Source organism: Ylistrum balloti, unplaced genomic scaffold (genome assembly GCF_031769215.1).
Source record: "Ylistrum balloti isolate Yb309-2 unplaced genomic scaffold, AGI_CSIRO_Ybal_v1 Utg369852, whole genome shotgun sequence".
NCBI lineage: Eukaryota > Metazoa > Mollusca > Bivalvia > Pectinida > Pectinidae > Ylistrum > Ylistrum balloti.
In genome coordinates this window covers 1,184,122-1,204,105 of record NW_026782004.1, presented here as the reverse complement: position 1 = coordinate 1,204,105, position 19,984 = coordinate 1,184,122, and the positions used below count along the sequence as shown (strand labels likewise).

Below are 19,984 nucleotides of genomic sequence, written 5' to 3'. Positions count from 1 at the left end.
ACGAAACACAGAGGTAGGACCAGTATAGCACCAACAGATGGTTCACTATCAACACGTTATTTCTGACTTAAGGTGGGATGTTTAAGTTTTACTGTCAACATCCACAGTTTTTCATTGGTCTCCATGTAAGCTTTCTTTTGTTAATAATATATCCTAGTTTTATTGAATCTGAGTTTGGAATATGAATAATATTGACAGGGTGGTATTTTCTTGTTATTTCTATAAACAGATATTTACAAATATCAGAATATCTTTTGAAGGTAATAGTAAACGATTGACTGTGTTTTGTAAACAGTTTGAAATATTTATGATACATAAACGACGGCCATTTGATGAATTCTGTCACTTTATGGGTCTCTTGCATACGGTCAAGTCGAGTACCGATAAATGATATGCAATCCTGACAAGTGACATCATTTTGTTTGCTAAAATGACGATTGAGACTATATAAGAAATTCGCTTCTTTATCAAAACTGGCTGTGCTTTACATATACAAATAAAACAAATACAAATAAACCCATTATTTCAATTCTGATGGACCTGTTATTCAGATACCATATAAGGGAGTGAAAACCATCATTGTCAAGTTCTATCGAGACAATAAACCTAAAACAAATCTACCCGAAAATACCCCATTCACGACAATTAAAGATTTTTAATCGAGAACAAGCCGTAGAGATTACCTCATGGGTACCGCAATAGCAAATGTGCTTTTTCTGCAAAGGACTATTCTAAGACAGACTTCATTACCTCTTTAGTTAATTTATTATTTCAATGCAGTGATATATCCGTTTTTCGAGAACACCTAGAAACTGATAAAGAACATGTTATGTAATTTGTCCGGTTGATTAAACTGGGTTTTAAACTGAATTGAAATTTACATCAAGGTTGTGAAAAACGTATACAAGTCCATTGAAGTACATCAAACATCTCCAGTATGACAAAGCAATATTCTTTACTAAAGATCAGTCGAGCAGGTAATCTGTTTGTCACTGTTCTGTTCCATTTCCGTGTCAGTATGGTGGTTTTGTCGATCCCTTTTTGCACTCTTTAGCGTGTTATCAATAAGGAGTTGCTTTCTAATTCTCGTTGATAAATTGTCACTGATTTGTTCCGACGTCAGTTGTGAAGTTTTGTCGTGCTGGACATTTGATTCCGTTGTGTCGTGTGCACATCTGTTTTGCTGGAGCTGTTGTTCCGTTGTGTCGTGTGAACATCTGCTGTGCTGGAGTTGTTGTTCCGTTGTGCCGTGAGCACAGTTGTAGTGCTGGAGCCGGTTATCTGTCGTGCGAGTGTTTGAGGATATGCTTATGTTGTTGACGTGTTGACGGGATAAATTTGTGGTGCTGTTACTGGTAATTTCTTCATTTTGTACCTCTTTCACATCCAGACTTTTCAACCATGTTTTTCTCTGTTAATGATAATGCCTCGAGACTTTATATCAGAATTATCTCAACAGTATCTATGTTGTTTTGTAAACATCAATGGCACTTAAACCAAACCGGTCAGATAGATTTCATTTATTTTAGTAACCATATATGAAAACTAAACATCAACCATGATCATTTTGAAACAGCTTTTCAAGGAATTTCAGTGCATGAAAATAAATGGTCAAGTTTTAGAATACAAGCCACGCATGGTGTGGTGATATAGACAATTACATGTCTTAGAGTTAGCCGTCGTCAGTAAATCATAGTGATAATTCATTGCGTGGTATTGAATGCATTCAAAAACAATCACAATGTTTCAAAGTAAAACAAAGTTAAAATTACTGACTTTTGAAATGCTGAAAACTGAAAACTGTACAGCCAGCGTTCTTATTTAGATGTTCGCAACAAGTTTAACCGGCCAATATTTGCTTCTAAAAGCGTTGTCAAAATTTTCATTGTCGGAACCGAAAAGAATAGCTATATGTCATAGCATCATTTAAACATTAATGCACTTACCTCTTCAAAATTTACTCCCCCGTACAGAAATGCGCGAACTGCCCGAGGAAGACAAGGAAAGCAGTGGTCAAAGAATGGGATGATGTAACGGACGTCAACATCAACAGGGTCTGGTCGTCCTGTCAAATTCAATAAACGATTATCATGTATTTCTCATTTCTTGTTTTCATAAAATTCTATACAACTTTTCACTCATGTATGCTTATATTGTAAAACCACCTTGGGTTATTACATATACCCTTGTTAACTAACATGAGAAATCAAATAAGTATACATTGCATGGAGGACAATTACGACGGGAACGGACCTATTTCTTTAATCTATAGTTACGACAGTAATTAGTTAAATAATTCTTATTGAATCATGCGACTAGTATACCTCCCCATCTAGATGTTGACATTTATTTCGATCATTTTAGATTTTTCTCTGTCGCCACTCAAGTTACAAAATTTAGGTCTTTATCACCGCTGATTAGTGTCAAGAGGATGAAACAGCTGTATATTATAGCTTCCTTCATTACTCGGCTATACTGTTTCTTATTCTAAAATTGTATTAAAATGTACTTGTTTATCTTTTGTAACATTTGTGACCTGAATACATAAGAATGTCAAATATAGAGGTAACTTTTTCTTTAAGATATTTCAAAGTTTGTAAACAAACTCATATATTCTGAGCCGTGCCATTGTTCGAATGAATTTCAACTGCTTTTAGAGTTGGTGTCCGTATTTGATAAAGACGCTCTAGTTTTTTATATGTGAAACGTTATATTAATTTTTCAACCATGGTAATAATTATATGTTACCGAAACATCCAAACATTCCTTAAGCTGGCAAATTATAGTTTAGGGACAATAACTGATCGTTTTAAGAAAGAAGAAATGTGCAGTCGTGGTTTTAACTACAATCACATCGTAATACATTCACAAGCAGGTTTGACCGACATGACTTCGGACTTTATTTACACGTGTTTGAAGACAAATATAGAACGGATCAAGATATTTCTTAACAACACACTTCGATTTCTATTCAGCGATTCAAGAAAGTATTAACGACACATGCTTTACAGTCAATATACCTTTCCTGTTAGGACAGACACCACTGTCCCTACAATGACTGTATTGTGCAATTTAAATCTTACCTATTCGGACAGACACCACGGATCCAACATTGGCTGTAGTTAATAGTTTATATAGCTTACTTGTTCGGACAAACACCACGGACACCACAATGATTGTAGTTTGCAATTCAAATCTTACCTCTTCGGACAGACACAACAAACCCCACAATGACTGTAGTTTACAGTTTATATAGTTTACCTGTTAGGACAGAGAACTAACCCCACAATAACTATAGTTTATAGTTTATACAGTTACCTGTTAGGACAGACACCACGGAGCCCACAATGACTGTAGTCAACATACATATAGGGATCAACCAATAGTATGATATTGAGTACAGCACGTCTATTCCTTCACTGTAACAAAAAAACAAGGTTAACTATGTACTTTGCAGAAGGCACATTGCGTTACTGCTAGATAAAGTAGACGTTAAAATGTCTTCACATACGTCTAAAAACGATTATCTGCATGCTCCCTCATTAAAAAAGTCATAGAGTACTTGGAATATATAAACTTATTTCAAATTTAATTATTTATGTTGTTAAGTGCAATCGTTGTTTTTACCAGATGTACAACATTAATATGTCGGCAAGTAATAAAATCATACTAAACTTTTTTTTTAATCAGAGGGATGTTGATCAGCTTTTGTTGCATGACACGTATATATATATATATATTCAATATACGACTTCTAAACTTTTCTTTATAATGTGATTGTATTACTTGTTTTCTCGATCTCCGATAAAGACGGCGGAAGCTGAGCTATGTGTTGTGATGTTCCCTCCTAACTGACTCTGGTTGACGTGATTATTCCAGCACAAATCTGTAGAGACGGGCGGTAACGTTTGTGCTCTAATACGGGTGGGTGAAAAACTCTGTCCTAGAGCCAGCCACATTACAAGTCCCATACCTGTTAGCCCTCCTGTGATAACTCCCTGGGGTAGAATAATATCCATCACTTTATCTATGTCATTTCAGTGGATATCTCACTTGCCATGTCGTTACTTCTGGAGATTGCAACATTTGAGTATATCTTACGTTATGTTTGAGATTGCAGACAGCAAATACTGCTAGAGGCTTTTATTCCTTGAGGTTTGCTTAACCTGCTTTCCATATGTACTCATACGTATTACCAAATGATTGAATTATGGGACTGATGCACTTTCTGTCTAGATTTTCATTTGTCTTTCTATCACATTGGACTGTCCTCAGTTGCCTACTAGGTTTAAAAATTCATTAATTTATATTGAAAGATGTTAGTTTTGTCGTTTGTACAATCATAAATGTATCTTCATAAAATCTCCTGAAGTATGAATTGTCTTGCGTATAGTAATGATAATGTATATATCTATCTCAAATAATAAGTCTACCTTACTGTTGGCCCAAGGACAGTATGCCGCAAAGAAGAACATACCGGCTGACGCTCCACCGAAAGTGGACAACATGCTGTAGGCGATCTGTTGTAGTTAAACAGAAAAATGTTATAATATCTCAGAATTAATAACATTGGTGGTACACAGATCAAATAAGTAAGGTGTATATAACTACATGTAATTGAAGCGGCTGAAATCATGACATATAATTTGGTTATATTAAGTTTTTCGATTATAATGAGTGAACAGTGTTCCTTATTACATAGGTGACATACTTAAAAAATAATGTTATTTCACATTATATTCATTATCGCATATCTGTTTATATTCGATTATGTTCGGCTGTTGATTTGAATTGTGAATGCGTTGATCTATCCACATTACTAAATACATTTAATCATTAAAGTTATATGGTTCTTATACCTCTGATAATGGGCCTTCTATTTCTGCAGTCATGAAGGAAATCCCTATTCCTATAACTCCGTAAACTGGTACTGAAACGATAACACACATGTATTGTTTAGTTGGTTAATACAAACATGTATGTCAACTAACGATTGTTGGAACTATTGTGAAAAGGGTGTAAATCACGGCAAAAATTAAGGTGTTGTTAAAGCCTATTACACGATAAACAAACTCCAGATTTTAATATTGGAATAACATTTACTCTCACCACAAAGTTTAGCTATGAGCGTGGCTTTGGCCTCCGAGATGTCCTTGACCAGTGGTCGAACGATGTCCACTACTGTTTGTGCTGAAAGACTGCTCAGTAATGACGTGATGGCACTGTCAAGAAAAGGACATGTATGTCTTACAGGAACAAGTCGTCCTGGTATCATGTTTACAACAATTACGGTGACTAACTTACAGCACTATGAGTTATGACTTTGTGTTGTGTGGCTATTGCTAGTGATATATAAATGAGAAATAAAATTGTTAGACTATTAGTTTTTAATGTTTGTTTTGTTTTTGTTTTCTTGTTCAATTCTTTTTTGTTTTTCTTTTTTAAAATTCTCATTGTATGGAGTATTGTATCCAGCTTCAAAGTTATTACTTTAATGAGGCACTGAAGACGGCGGCGACAAATACCCCGGCCATCCCCGGCATGTCACGGAAAAGGACCACCACCAAATAAGGAAGGATCTGGTAAAGAAAAAACATGGGTTTTCACGTTTGAATTAACTTGAAAGAGTATATATTCTTGGTATGCTACTATTCAGTACCTACTCCACAATAACAGATCATCTGTGGTATATATACAATGTACAACAAATGAATAGCTGGGGATTAATGTGACCATTGTTTGCTTGTACAAGCTCAGTTGTTTAATATCACATTATAAGTGCTATTAAAATAAGACTATTGAAACTTATCAATTTTTCGCAGTTAAAGATGAAAATGACGAAAATTATCGTTGACCTGACCCTTTAAGTAACATAGACCATTAGCCTCTACAGAATTTTCATAAGTTTTCACCCTTTCTTTAAACACTTTTGACCATATCACCATCATATTAAGGAGTCTATAATTAATCCTTCCAAAAATCAGTAGACATGCATATGTACATATACTCTTCACACTTCTTAAACCTTACGCATCAAGTTTTCCCCACCGATGTTATATCTAGGAGGTAGGTACCTGGTTTGGATTGTCGACAGCTTCAGACTTTAAGGGGTCACACATGATTTTATAGAAGTAAGAGTAGGCGAAAATGCCTACACTACAGGAGAGCAAGAAGCTAACAACAGTCGTTACAGCTGAAATTATTACCATTCTGAAAGGAAACCCACATTAGGAATTACGATAAGCTTAAACGACTAAAAGTCAAAAAGCAGTGTTTTCTATCTGATATTAGTAACGACATAAAATTAAATAACACGATATATTTAGATGAAATATCATTGAAATCACTTGTCGCTGAATACATCTTGCGTATTGAAATCAATTAATTGACTTCTGTCTGTGACTATTTTTGCCTTGGAATCATTAAAATCAAACAACTGCTTACAATGACAACCAAGGCAATATTTGTTCTTAACAGCTAAGGGTATTGATCAGGGTTAACACGTACTTCCTGGCATCTCTTTGGGTCGGGACTGAGCAGATCCTTTGAATAGTTGTCTGGGTGGGTAGGAGATATATGAGAGAAATGGTCGATCCTATTATCAATGTCCAGTAGGAGTGGCGTACAGTGGGGTTAGGGCTCGTGCTGAAAGTCAACAAAATGACACAAAAGTCACAAAGACACTTGTTTCCATAAAATGACCACTATTTTGACATGTACATCAATAATACTACTGCAACGATATTAACCACGATAGTCGCATCAGTTAAACAGAATAAATCAACTAATAACAATTCAACAATTAAGGTTATTTTCGTTATAAACACATTGGTTTTTAACAATTTCATACATACGTACTACGGATATCGCAGCCGCATTCCTTCGTAAGCTATATCAAAGACAGACTTCACACTACCAACTTCTATCGCACTCTGTCAAAATAATTGATTTCTATATAAAAACAATCTTTCATCAAACGTTGTCGCATTCACGAAGCCATATTGCGAAATGACGAAAAAGACTTAACACGTTTTATCATCTTTCTATTCAAATAAGAATAAATTACAGTAAAATATTTACCTTAAGAAATACATGTATTATACAAACAAGGCTGCACAAGTAACATGGTACACAAAAAGCACAATATTAAAAATATCAGTTATATATATATATATAAATAAAAATGATTTTTGACAAAAGAAGAAAGACGTTACATTTTGCACTAGCGCTTTCACTGTATTATATCTTCAGGTGCATAGTCACTGTACATAATGGTGTGGCGTCACAACATGTTATCTGTTGATGACGTTATTATATATATATATATATATATATATATATATATATGTAATTACTAATCAAGGATAGGATAGTACCTGCACAATAATACTGAATATCCCAGTAAAGACGACCAAGAACTGAAAGACATTGGTCCACACCACCGCTTTCATACCACCCTGTAACAAATAATGTCATACCACCCTGTAACATATAATGTCATACCACCCTGTAACATATAATGTCATACCACCTTGTAACATATAATGTCATACCACCTTGTAACATATAATGTCATATCACTTTGTAACATATAATGTCATACCACCCTGTAACATATAATGTCATACCACCTTGTAACATATAATGTCATACCACCTTGTAACATATAATGTCATACCATCCTGTAACATATAATATCATACCACCCTGTAACATATAATGTCATACCACCTTGTAACATATAATGTCATACCACCCTGTAACAAATAATGTCATACCACCCTGTGGCAAACAGCATCAAACCATTGTAAGAATAGCACACTATCCTGTAACAAATGATATCCTGCCATACAAATGATACCATACACGTATCATTCTATAGTAAAACATAACAGTCCATTGTATTTGGAATAATAATATACTACTATTAAACAAAAATGCTCCATTATACTCGAACAAAATATATCTCTTATCACAGTTCTGTTATGGCTTCCACTAATATGTAGTACTTCAAACATGTATAGCTTTATATTAGTGGAAAAATCAACTTGGCTTCAGTGGGGTTTGAAGTTTTTTCTGCATTAATTGCCAGTGGAATGTTGGTATGGATGTGCTAATGATGTCATAGGCATGGGAAGCTCTCAGAAACCATCCGGTGACCGGAGGTTGTGACGAGATATCGGTAGGTTTTACGTGGCCAATTCCGATCAAAACAAGTGTAGAGTTTTTTGTTAACAAGCAAGACACATCGTCGGCTTTACAACACGCAATGTACAGGATTAGAAAGGCTGAGATAAAAGCAAAACGACGATAGCATAAAGTCACATTTAGCCATGATCTGATGTCTAATACCAAGTTCATCTTTGTTAAACAAAGGATGTTTACAGAAACACAAGAAATTATAATACCTTTTTGTACATCTAACGTGACGCTGCACAAAATTATATCAATTTTCAATGGTTTACCTTTATATTTAGTTTGCCGCAACTTAAAGGCATTGATCAGCATTTTTTGTATCCAATCATCGACCGTTAATTCGCTCATTAGTGAATCATAGATATGTTGCAAATATCTATTTGTCAGTCTCAGATATGTAGGTTGAGTAACCCGAAACTGGTGTATATGGATTCTATAATTTCATAGATATTTGAAAATGACAATGCTTTTGCAATTTTATTTTGATATCTTTTAAGATGCACGGAATTCAATTTGCCAACCCAGTTTGACAGTTTGACATTGAATTCGGTTTATAATTTCAAGAATTACAAAATAATTGATCGAGACTCAGAAATGTCTGTTAGTAAATTTCCTTTAATGAATTTACGTATTACGTATTAAAATTTCCATAAGTTACAACACTGTATAAACATTCAATAGATTAGAACTATATAGAGGTTATGTCTCTTACTGTATATTGACAGGTTTCTTCCGTTCCTTTTGGAATGAGGCCCATGGCTTTGAATTTGAGAAAAAGACTTATGAAATCTCAAATTAGGAAATATGACAATTCACAAAGATGCTAAGAATGAATCATAATAAATGAAGATCATGCTGTATATTTGAATTATTCTGGAAATGAATGCAAAAATGTGGCCATTTAAATCATATCCACGTTTTAACTTGTATGGTTGCTAAGGTGCTAATAGGGAAGGAAGATGACTAAAGACAGTTGTTAAACAGAAGAATTAACCTTCGATTGGATAAATTGGATGGAGCTCATCCTCAGCTGGTTACAATGTGACTGAATTGAATTTCAAAAGACATTCCACAATAATATGGCTCAGTATCCTTGACAGGTTATTTCATTTCATTAATAATTACCATAACTTTAGTATGCAAATACAGTACCTACACCCATCTTTGTATCCCAACAACAAAAGATTCGAAACAATCCCGCCCTCCCTACGATCCATGAGCCATCACGGCAGGAACGCAGAGTGATCTCCCTTCCTCTTACCTTTATGGCTGCCGACGAGTGCGGAGGTGTCTGAGCTGAGTGCTTTTCTTACTCCTTCTCTTCGTACTGCTATTGTCGTTTGAGTAAATTGTTACTCTATTAGTAGTCTATAAACCAATCTCCCAACTTATATTGTGAAATTAAGTATTGCCTGTCCTGTTTGCCGACCTTGCAGCCAGACCTCGCCGTGTGAACTTTGTTTGCACATGGGGTCTGCTGCATAGGCTCCCATGCCTGTTCGGCGTACTTCCCGCCGGAAGAGGGATTCGTCCTCTTTTTCCGGTAAGGGAAGTAAGCTTTTAAGTCCTCCTCCTCTGTAGGTGTTTTAGGTGTTCCTGCTGGAGGTGCTCTCGTTCCGCCGAACTCCGCCCTTGAGCAGGGGGTGGCTCCCACTGTCCAGCTGCGTACTGGAGTAGGGGGGCAGCCCGACCCTTACTCGGCGCAGTCTAGGGTCGAATTGGCCGGTAGCTCTCGATAGCCGGCGGTGTTACCGTCGGAAAGGGACTTCCGGTCGCAGGTCTCTGATTCCTTCAGGCACCTCGGCGCGCCAGGTGGCGTCGTTGGTGGAGGCCGCATTGACACCGGACCTGTACCTTCGGGTATAGGGTCAGGGACCACAGACTTTTTGTCATGATTGTCTATGGCTACGGGGATTAGTGACACTGAGTTCACTAATCCTGGTGTCAGCGCGGGGTCTGTTTTCCCACCCTCACAGGTTTCTGGCTCTGGGACATTCCGCTCCAGTCCAGATTTCCCGGTGCAGGGTTTCCCAGGGGTTTGGGGCTTCAGGTCAGGCGTCCGGTTTCCGGTCTCCCTTTCCCCCGTGCTCGAGGTGCCGGGGTGCCTGCGGGCACTTATTCCAGGCCAACCTGCGGATGGTTCTGGGTACCAACAGTTACCCAGCATGTATGGGTTTCCACCTGGTGAAAGTGGCGGTTCCTCCTGGTCCTTTGGACAGGGTGTCCAGCCCCAGGCTCAGGCGGGCCATCCTGGCCAGTTCTGGGGTCACTCCCAGCCCGCGGGACCATTCCCATTCCCTCAGGGGTTGGGTTTAACCCAATTGGTCTTCCCTCGTGGAACCCTATGGGGTTGGTCTCTCCCTTTAGGAGATGTTATAGCAGTGCGGAATCCCCCACCGATCTGCTACGTCGGGGGCCTTGTCGGCCGGTCCTAAAAAGGTTCGCGGGACCTTTAGAACTTCCGCCTCCTGCGCGGACCCATCGGTCTCCTGTTCCCAGGGGTCGGCATCGGGTCTCCGACCCAAGCCTACAGCTACGGCTGCTAGACGCTCTGCGTCTAAATGCCGTATAGATTAGTCCCCCTCTCTGCAGATGGCTCCTCTGGCGGCCCCTGTTCCTTCCAAGGGGACTTCGTTCCCTATTGAGGAGGAGATGGACGTCGAGGGCGCGGGCTCGGCAGAGGAAGACGATGTCATTCATCTTTCTCCTGGGTGCTCGGATATTGATCCATTCGAGTCATCTGATGATGACTCTCCCGGCCAGGAGGGTTCCCAGGGGGTAAATGGCCCTAAGACTACTGAAGCCGAGGCTCAGCATGTGCTTTCGGGTTTGCGGCCCCTCCGAGCCGGCATCTCCCGGAATCTGGGGTTGGAGGTCTGCCCACCGCCTTCTGCATCGTCGGTGCCCGAATCCACCACCTTCTGGGTTCTCTGGTGGCTCCTCGGGCTTCCGTTCGCTCAGATCGGTCTCTGCCAGAAGGCACTATCGTGTCTTCGGTTCTGGCCACTGCCCGGGATTGGGTTTTAGAGAAGGACTCCTCCTCTACCCGTGCTCCCGGGTTTGCCGGTCTGTAGCTCGGTGTTGGCGATTTGTCGGAGACTTTGGCCTCCGACTATGCCACACATGACGGGCAGCTGGCCTCTCAACCAGAGAGCAGGCTTCCTGGCCCGGCAAATCAGTGGACCAGGTGGTGCTCGATCCCACCAAGAGGTTGGATTGATTTGAATGCCATGTACTTTAATTTGAAATTTATTACATCATGAAAATTGGTTTTACATGAAAAAACCTCAATTTTATTTTGTCATTTGATAGTATTGTTTACTGCAAACTGCAGGTTGGATTGAATTGAATGCCATGTACTTTAATTTTAAATTTAATATTTTGTTTACACTGAAATTGGACTATATATAGGTATCTCTTAAATATACAGGTATGTAAATTATTTGAGTGAAAAATCCATTTCAAAAAATAATTAAAAAATAGACAAAGTTTCGGAATAACCAAAATATAAAGTTACATTTAATCTTAATCCTGCAACAGAATTTATTAGTCCGCATTTTTGTTTACCTGGTATTTGACCGTGCATGGTTTTACTGTGGTCAGTAACTTCTGGGAAATGTTTCATTTTGATATCTAGTAGCTCTTCAGGGCTTATGAGTCATGTTCTTTATAAACAACGAAACATTAAATGGCTTTATCTCTACTTCAAATAAAAACAAGAGGCATAGACGACATGTATCGCTCACCTGGATATTAATAATGTCTATAAAGCAAAACTTTACGTTTCTGTAGAAGGAAAATATTTTCCCTGGTGATTTTCATCCCACAGATACAGCTTTAAATTCCCTAGGGGTAGGGATAGAGATCAGTTGTTAATCTCTTGATGTCCAGCAATGGTATTATGTTATGGGATGGCAATCTCATTGGCGACGAAGATATAATCTGTCCTGGGATAGAACAGACCTCAGGACAAATTCAGCTATGAATGTGTTTATCTCATGATGCTCAGCAATGCTATAGTTTTTCAGTGGGTATCACAACTGTTTAGAACAATCAAAGATCAAAATAAATTGTTGATGGTGCAAAGCAATGATTTGTTAATGAACTAAATCTACGTTGGGGTAAGATTTTCCCTATTTGGGCTCCGCACCCTTAATCCCTTGGAGCCGAGACCTACCATGCTTCATCCCAAATTTTACCAAATCCGCTCAGTCGTTCATGAATAGTTGCAATATATTTTGAAAGTTGACAAACGACGGACATCGGACGATAGACAGACGACGGACGGGCGCTGGCGCCGCGGTATACATATAGCTCACTTGGCCCGAAGGACCAGCTGAGTTAAAAAAGTATATGTTTACTCTGACCAGCGACTTCCCTAGTTGTAGGTCCCTGCATACATTTGAAATGTTAGTTTTCTGTTTAAATTGTGTTATTACTAAACAAATGAGACAATTTTATCTCACGTATACACACGTAGACAAGTGATGTGTATATTATAAAGATTTCAGTAGAAGAAACAATACTTTTTATATAACGTGCAATAGAATCTACTGTATATTAGTCTGAATTGTTTGGAGTCATTGTCAATACGAATAATTAGAAGAAAAAACATTATTTTAGAACGTATTATCATTTACAGACAATAAATGATTTTGAGCTTATCAAAAGCGGATCTCATGTCACGAAGAGCGTGTCCGGATTTTATTTCGGGCACCTTCCACCTTGCGTGTTTTAGTGGCGCCATGTGCAGAGGAGTGTAAAAAGATGGCAGATGGCACGTCGACAGAAAATTCTTAGATATTGTCTACGCGAAACTGATTTTTTTTCCTTGTTTAGTTTATTATGTAATAACAGATTCTTTGATCATGTTTAAAAATGCCCAGAAGGACTAGAAAAATACCTGTCCCATGACGTTTCCCCTTTTCGAAAGGGTCTTGCAGAGAAACTTAGATGCTTTGTACACTAAATCTGTATTGAATAAACACTTAGATGTTGTACTTTTTACATGATCAGTGTGAATTCTTGTATGCTTCATTCGCAAAGGGTTTTCCGAAAAAGGTATCAATTTCACGTACAGTATTGACCTGGGTACGGCATTCTGACAACGGACTCCTTAACATAACATATTAGATATTTTCTTGCAACAACTACAGACAAACGTTTTAATACTTTGATGAAGCCAAAAGACAGAAACCGTCGATAAGGCAAATGACGATTGAAGAAAATAAACACAAATACTGGCGGTAACAACTGAATGGTTTCTTTCCATGTAAAACAAAAGGCTTGTATCTTTTAAAAACAAACAGGCTTCGTTTGAATCCGTCTTAACGTACAGTAGATCAAAATTTCTTAATTTCATATATACGGTATTATCTTTTGAATACTGAAATTTGAAAATTACAAACAATTACAATATCGTGTTATCTGACATGGATTATGGTACATGTAAAAGCGTATACGGCGACTTCACAAAGATTTCCAAGAATACTACATGCTCAAGGGAATTGTGCAGCAGAAGGCAGCAACCAGATGCCTATACAAATCCATAGAATTGTGTATATAATCGTTGCACCACATGCACTTACCGTCGCCGTGCCAATAATTGCGGTTATAGCAACCGCCAACACTGAGCCCCACATTGGAAAGTCCGTGACTGTGGTAAAGAAAACAAGACAAAATTAAAGAATAGCTATTTCAGACACACACATACAGAAAACTGAATTGTATCACTGCGTTCTTCTCTGTAATCTAGCCATCTTTGTTCTAAGCACCAGTGATTAGTATTCCACATGGTTTATACATAGGTCAAAACACATGTCGGATATTGAGGCTTGTGAGACAGATTGATGGCTGAGTTTTGGGACAATTATGAAAGTGGTAACTTGGTAATTTGTGTTTTAATAGTACGACAACTTGGTCGATAACTGATGGGTGTTTGAGGTGATTGAGTTGTGAATTGAGAAGAGAGACAGTTTAATAAGTGGTGGTTGGGCAATTGGACAACGAGTAAGCTGTTAACATGTTCATGGTTTAGCATTGAGTATAAAGTATCCTATGAATTGATAGAAATGTATATATATATATATTAGTGGATAGCTAATCTGGACTTCAATAGAATGGGTGTGACTGGGTAAGGGGAAACGTTGATTAATTGTCTGCTGAACATTACGTCAGCCTGGTTTGTGATTACTTAGTAGTTAGACAACAGAATATGATCGGATTTTTGGATGACCTGAATAATTCACTTGTGTCGTGGCTGCATCGTGAAGCATCAAAAACCGCGCAGGCTTCAAGGTTAGCAACAGGGTTATTGTACAAGTTGTATTATAAATGACCATATGATGGATGGTTTATCGAGTTCTAGCTTCATTCACAAATGCTATCCTTCCACTGTTGTTCTTTTCATCGATATTCTATGCAACGAAGATGAAAGCTATTTTATATCGACAATTTCCATCAAGTGTACTCTGGGTAAAGTCCATTGTCACATATGTACTGACACTACCATATAAAACTCGATCATAAATTAGTTTGAGAAAGGAAAAAATACAAACCTGCCTCAATTGCAATGCCAGGTCCATAGAGAACAATGCCCATGTACACGACCTGAAACGGAATAATCTAACTTTGCATTAAACATCACTTTGAAATATGTAATTAAAGGTTTAAAAAACTTTTTCCGACCGTAATCACAATTAATCCGTCAACCGTTTATATAATATTATATAGGTATAACTCGTTGTGTGATATATTACCCTATAATGTATATTGCCCTATGCTGCAACATCATATACTTTTTTTTACTTTTATTACTTATATAAAATATTCAATGATTCATGAGCATATGAATTCACAATACATAAGTACCTGCAATATTATTGAAAATAATGTCCACAGCGGACTGAATGGGTTTGTAGTATACATTCTATATTGCTGTTTATGATACCCAGCGATTATTTCATATTACCCTGCATATAGATAAAAGCATTATGGTCCTATAAAACGACATCTTTAGCCTAACGTTTACCACAACTTACGTTGAATAGGATTCCCATGCTAGTTGCGACCACCCGAGGTGCTTTACTTTGAAATCGAAGCTGAAAATACTAAAAATTCATAAAAGTTGTAATCATTCAAAATAAAGAAACGTTACACCTATACATTAAAGACACATTTTCATACGGACTGGAATTAAATTGTACTATTAAGTAAATAAGAAAAACTATCCAAATCTTGTCTGCGATTTCTGTTTACTCAAGTCTGCAACTCTTTTATTATTTGTCACCTACAATCGGGGGAGGCTGTTATATTCCGGAGATATGATAAACATTTCAATGGAACATACACGTATGAAAGGTATAAAGGTTAATGTTAACTTCTTTCTCTCGTATACATTTGTACTTTATCTTTCTACAGATAAATTATGATTAAAGGGAAAACTTATCTTAATTGAGACATAAAATAAACTTTTTTCCATTGTACACCGGCACATGTCAAAATTTTGAAAAGTTAGAACATTCAACGATTTTTTCAGCCATTTTACTAATATCACTTAACATAAGCCCGCATGCTTTTTGTCTTAACTATTTTAACAGTTTCAAGGCCACAATTTTGCAATTACCAATTTCAATATCTTCACTAACATATCAATATGTAGAATTATGGATTGTTCTAGCGTAAATATACTAATACTGTATAACAAACAGGATAATAACACAAGATGTAATGACACAAGATGTGATAACACAAGATGTAATGACACAAGAAGTAATAACACAAGATGTAATGACACAAGATGTAATAACACAAGATGTAATAACACCAGATGTAATGACACAAGATGTAATGACACAAGATGTAATGACACCAGATGTAATGACACAAGATGTAATGACACTAGATGTAATGACACAAGATGTAATGACACTAGATGTAATAACACAAGATGTAATGACACTAGATGTAATGACACCAGATGTAATGACACAAGATGTAATGACACAAGATGTAATGACACCAGATGTAATGACACAAGATGTAATGACACAAGATGTAATGACACTTCGATTCTGTCCCATGACTCCTTGTTGTGAAATGTAGTTTGCTTATATTACATTTCATGCACAGGTAAATGCGTGAATGCTTACCTCATGATTGGATGGAGTACATTCATAATCTTCTGAACACATTAGTGATTTTGAAGTGCGGACATGATTTTAACTCGTACAAACTAGTGAGTTTGATGTAGTACAAATATGCTCTTACTTCGTACATACTGTTCTTACCTCATACAGGCTCGTGATTTTGAGGGGATAGATGAGAGGTATGATGGAACACATGGCGAACAGGTTAGAGAGTACTAGTCCAATGGCTTGCCACATGAAGGGAGCACCGTACATATATATCTCCGCCGGATTTCCAAGGAGCATGATGGATGACTGGAAGGAGACAGTCATCGACAGAGCTACTGGTAGGATGCTCAGCTTCCTATCCGCTAGCACATACTGCTTGATTGTGTCCTGTTTCGGTTTACACCAAGCCAGGTATAACCCTGTTCCTATTGAGACGAGAAGGATCGACACAAAGACGATGTAGTCTAAGGCGACAAATCCCTTAACATCCGGAATCATGTCTGTGAAACAAAGAACCCAAAGTAACCAAATAACAAAGAGCAATCACCTAAATACTTAATAAATCGTGCAGCCAAGGATTAAATATATTCACTGGTCCTCTTTATACCTATTTTAATGTTGTCAATAAATAAAAAAAGTCATGGATAGTTCGCAACACTGTTAATTCTTTAGATATGGAAAAACGTTGTTTATAAGAACAAGAAAAGTGGTATAACAGTTTTAAGATACATTATATTCAATGTGTAAATGATTGTCAGTTTAGGTCATTGATTTGAAAACAGTAGATAGATGTAGCTTAAACCCAAGATAAGAAAAGACAAAGTTGATTTTATTTTTCATTCAACATACATTTTTATTGCAAAGCGCTATCTAATTATCTAGTATCCTAGATATCATATAACGTAAAAGAATTTATAATGTCCATAAAAGTTTCCCTGAGTACATGTCCTGTCAATTATGACCTCATGAATCCTTTCCAGGTGGTATGTGTCACAAAGATTTGCGTAATACACGTTTGACCAATATGCGTTGCAACGTCATTGTATATATTTTACAAAAGACACTCGAGTGAATAGCACCTGTTAATAACTAAGTGTTTAAAACAGCAGAGCCAAACAATGAATTAAACTACATCATACAGCTGTTTCGTCATTTTGGGACTCGTCAGTGATGTTAAGGAAATAAATAAATTTTGAAGCTAAGGAGGCAACTCAGGAAAACCCAAAGTTATCGAAAGAAAAGTCAAAAGTCGAAAGGTGCAGCGGTTACATAATAGTATGAATTTCGTAATTCTGATATATCAGACAATTTTAGAACAAGTGCATGTGTTTATTCTGAACCGTGCCACTAATCTAAATGATTAAAACATGGAATGCAGGTTACGACAAATGGATCTATACCTGCTGGTGCTTCGATAAGTCGATGGAGGATTTTTCTTTATGTATGCATATTTTCCAGACGGTCTTGGTACATGTACCTACAATATATTTTAAAAATGTACAGATTAACAACTTCATGTAGGAATCACGGACGATGATATCCAAAAGTCACAATTAGAACTACTAATCAAGTGCAAATAAGAATATTTCATATTAAGTTAAGGGGTTATGGTTTTCTAGCGCTTATTGACTCGTTGGCAATTTACATAACTAAAGCACTGTTTGGCTTCATCATCAAGTTTTAACAATGTGTGTTATAGGATTATTAACTTATCATAATTCCCTGCGTATTGTCCGCAGACCATACGATTTAAAACAACAAAAATGTCTTAGGCGATCAACTCGATGACTTTTAGTAAGATCTGTCTTTTTGCGCCATTTTCTATTGCGTTCCAATGACATGTTTTCAGCTCTACGAACAAATTTAATGTCAAGGGCGATATGTGATACCAACGGTTAGATTATTGTATCTACTTCGTGTAGTATCAGGTGAAGTTTGTAATATTAGGTAGACAATTATTTCAAAGGTCCATCATCTCGAGTTAGAAATTTTATAGCTTCCCATTTAAATTTCATTTCTGGGAAATTGTCTGAATGAGCACATCCTTGCTTGGAGAAATCTCCAGGATCCGCTCCAAATTTGTTTACATATTAAATAAACTGTCTTAGTGCTAGGAGTCTGCTTTGTATTAGCAGAAACAACATTTTCCCTTAGTTTCTTGATTCATTCTTAGAGGAAGAAACAAACCTTGTATACGGAGTGAGTATCGAAGTGGATAAATATAGAGGTGTTCCAAAAGTTCCTTTGGTATGCTGTATGATTTTTCATACCTTTAACCTTGAACCAGCATAACTAGAAATCAGTCTATCATGACTTTATTATCGTGAGAAACACGTAGACAAGGTATGATATTCAGAACGCTCTGTCAGGTCAGTAAACTAATAACCTGGGGCACCTTTTTGACATCGGGTAAAATCTACAATATATAAGCGTTTACCTACTTTGTATCAAGAAATTTTACACAGTTACATGTACAGTCTGTTTTTAAGGGAATTGGATATTTGGAAACGATGATTCATACACATATACATAATACTATTTGGTCTTGTACTTTTCCTGGTAGCCAGTCGACCTCCTTAATCATCAAGATAATCGAAGATATATTAAATGATTTCTTAAATTCCCAATGATGTGGAATTTAAATCTTTCTTTGACAGTTAAATCAACGATTAGACGATCATATTCGCTTTTGTAATATATACAGGGTTCTTTGATTGTTTCAACATGACAAATATTGATGGATAAAGCAGTTTACCTAGAATCGGAACAAATGATTTTGTGCACGTTGCTTGAGAGAATTCATAGCGAAGTTTGAGGGGCATTGCAGGAAAATTGCCATTTGAAAACAGCAATATGCTTGAAACAGGCATACATTTACCATAATCAGTACTTAAACCAGACAAGGAAAGAGACGAAGAAGCACTGTGTTTTTATTACAAACATGAAACGGAGTATTAGGAATGTATATCTGGAATTGTGTTTGACCAGAGAGTAATTTTGTAAAGGTTAAGTGTCATATATTTACGCAGATATAAGTCATTATCTGTTATGTGTAGCTTAACTTTCACTGTGCTGTCATTTAATAACATATAATAAATTACCCTGGTGTTTAGACTGGTTAGTAGTGGATATAACTTTCACCGGTTTCATATATTGGCTTAGATTGAAAACATATATGTATTACCTGATAGTTGATCATTCGTGGTAAAACTCCTTTGATGTGCAAATGTCCGCTTTGTTGTTAAACCCTAACACCAGCATATGTAGTCAACTGGGTAGTAAGAACTGGGTAAATCTTAAGCGTTTTGTTTGTTACACGGGCGACCCAGCCGGTACGGTGTAACACAAGTAGGCGTGCAAAAGCAACATCTCATCAACATACAGAGTCCATATACTAGTACTTCGCATTGTGTCCCGTATCAGAACTGTCCATAGGGTTCTGAGCTATCTCCCCGTCTGTCCATAGGGCTAGTCTATATGGTTCTGTCCATAGGGCCCTCTTCCTAGTGCTCTCTATCACACCCAAAACTCCCCTCATTTATCCATACTCTATAAGATCTTATCATGGAAATGCCACGATCCTATGCCCCATTGGTTGACTTTCATATCAGGGTGGAATTCAGTTCATTAGACTAACTAATACCTGTTAACCG

General features: G+C 37.1%; 2 protein-coding genes across 2 annotated transcripts; both read right to left on the bottom strand.

The window, feature by feature from the left end:
• Window positions 1–958: 958 nt before the first annotated feature.
• Window positions 959–13,838, bottom strand: LOC132545704 (sodium-coupled monocarboxylate transporter 1-like). The gene is made up of 13 exons (XM_060209394.1): window positions 13,785–13,838; window positions 7,377–7,457; window positions 6,859–6,932; window positions 6,508–6,645; window positions 6,075–6,210; window positions 5,491–5,579; window positions 5,110–5,222; window positions 4,860–4,930; window positions 4,434–4,520; window positions 3,787–3,998; window positions 3,319–3,419; window positions 1,947–2,065; window positions 959–1,411 (listed from the first exon to the last, which is right to left on the bottom strand). Exons 1-13 carry the CDS (start codon window positions 13,836–13,838, stop codon window positions 959–961), a joined length of 1,728 nt encoding a protein of 575 aa, XP_060065377.1.
• A 334-nt stretch (window positions 13,839–14,172) lies between these two features.
• LOC132545703 (putative sodium-dependent multivitamin transporter) lies at window positions 14,173–16,829 on the bottom strand. The gene is made up of 4 exons (XM_060209393.1): window positions 16,485–16,829; window positions 15,237–15,305; window positions 14,754–14,805; window positions 14,173–14,210 (listed from the first exon to the last, which is right to left on the bottom strand). The coding sequence occupies exons 1-4, from the start codon at window positions 16,827–16,829 to the stop codon at window positions 14,173–14,175; spliced, it is 504 nt and encodes a 167-aa protein (XP_060065376.1).
• Between the last annotated feature and the right edge of the window lie 3,155 nt (window positions 16,830–19,984).

Excerpts from the sequence above, each read along its gene's own strand:
- LOC132545704 (XM_060209394.1), bottom strand. The coding sequence starts at position 13,838 with ATGTGGGGCTCAGTGTTGGCGGTTGCTATAACCGCAATTATTGGCACG. Across the intron at positions 7,458-13,784 it reads CAATTATTGGCACGGCGACG|GGTGGTATGAAAGCGGTGGT; the intron begins GTAAGTGCATGT and ends TATTTGTTACAG. Across the intron at positions 2,066-3,318 it reads CGTGGTGTCTGTCCTAACAG|GACGACCAGACCCTGTTGAT; the intron begins GTAACTGTATAA and ends TGAATTTGACAG.
- LOC132545703 (XM_060209393.1), bottom strand. The coding sequence starts at position 16,829 with ATGATTCCGGATGTTAAGGGATTTGTCGCCTTAGACTACATCGTCTTT. Across the intron at positions 15,306-16,484 it reads AAATCACGAGCCTGTATGAG|TATTTTCAGCTTCGATTTCA; the intron begins GTAAGAACAGTA and ends ATGAATTTTTAG. Across the intron at positions 14,806-15,236 it reads GCATGGGAATCCTATTCAAC|GTCGTGTACATGGGCATTGT; the intron begins GTAAGTTGTGGT and ends ATTCCGTTTCAG.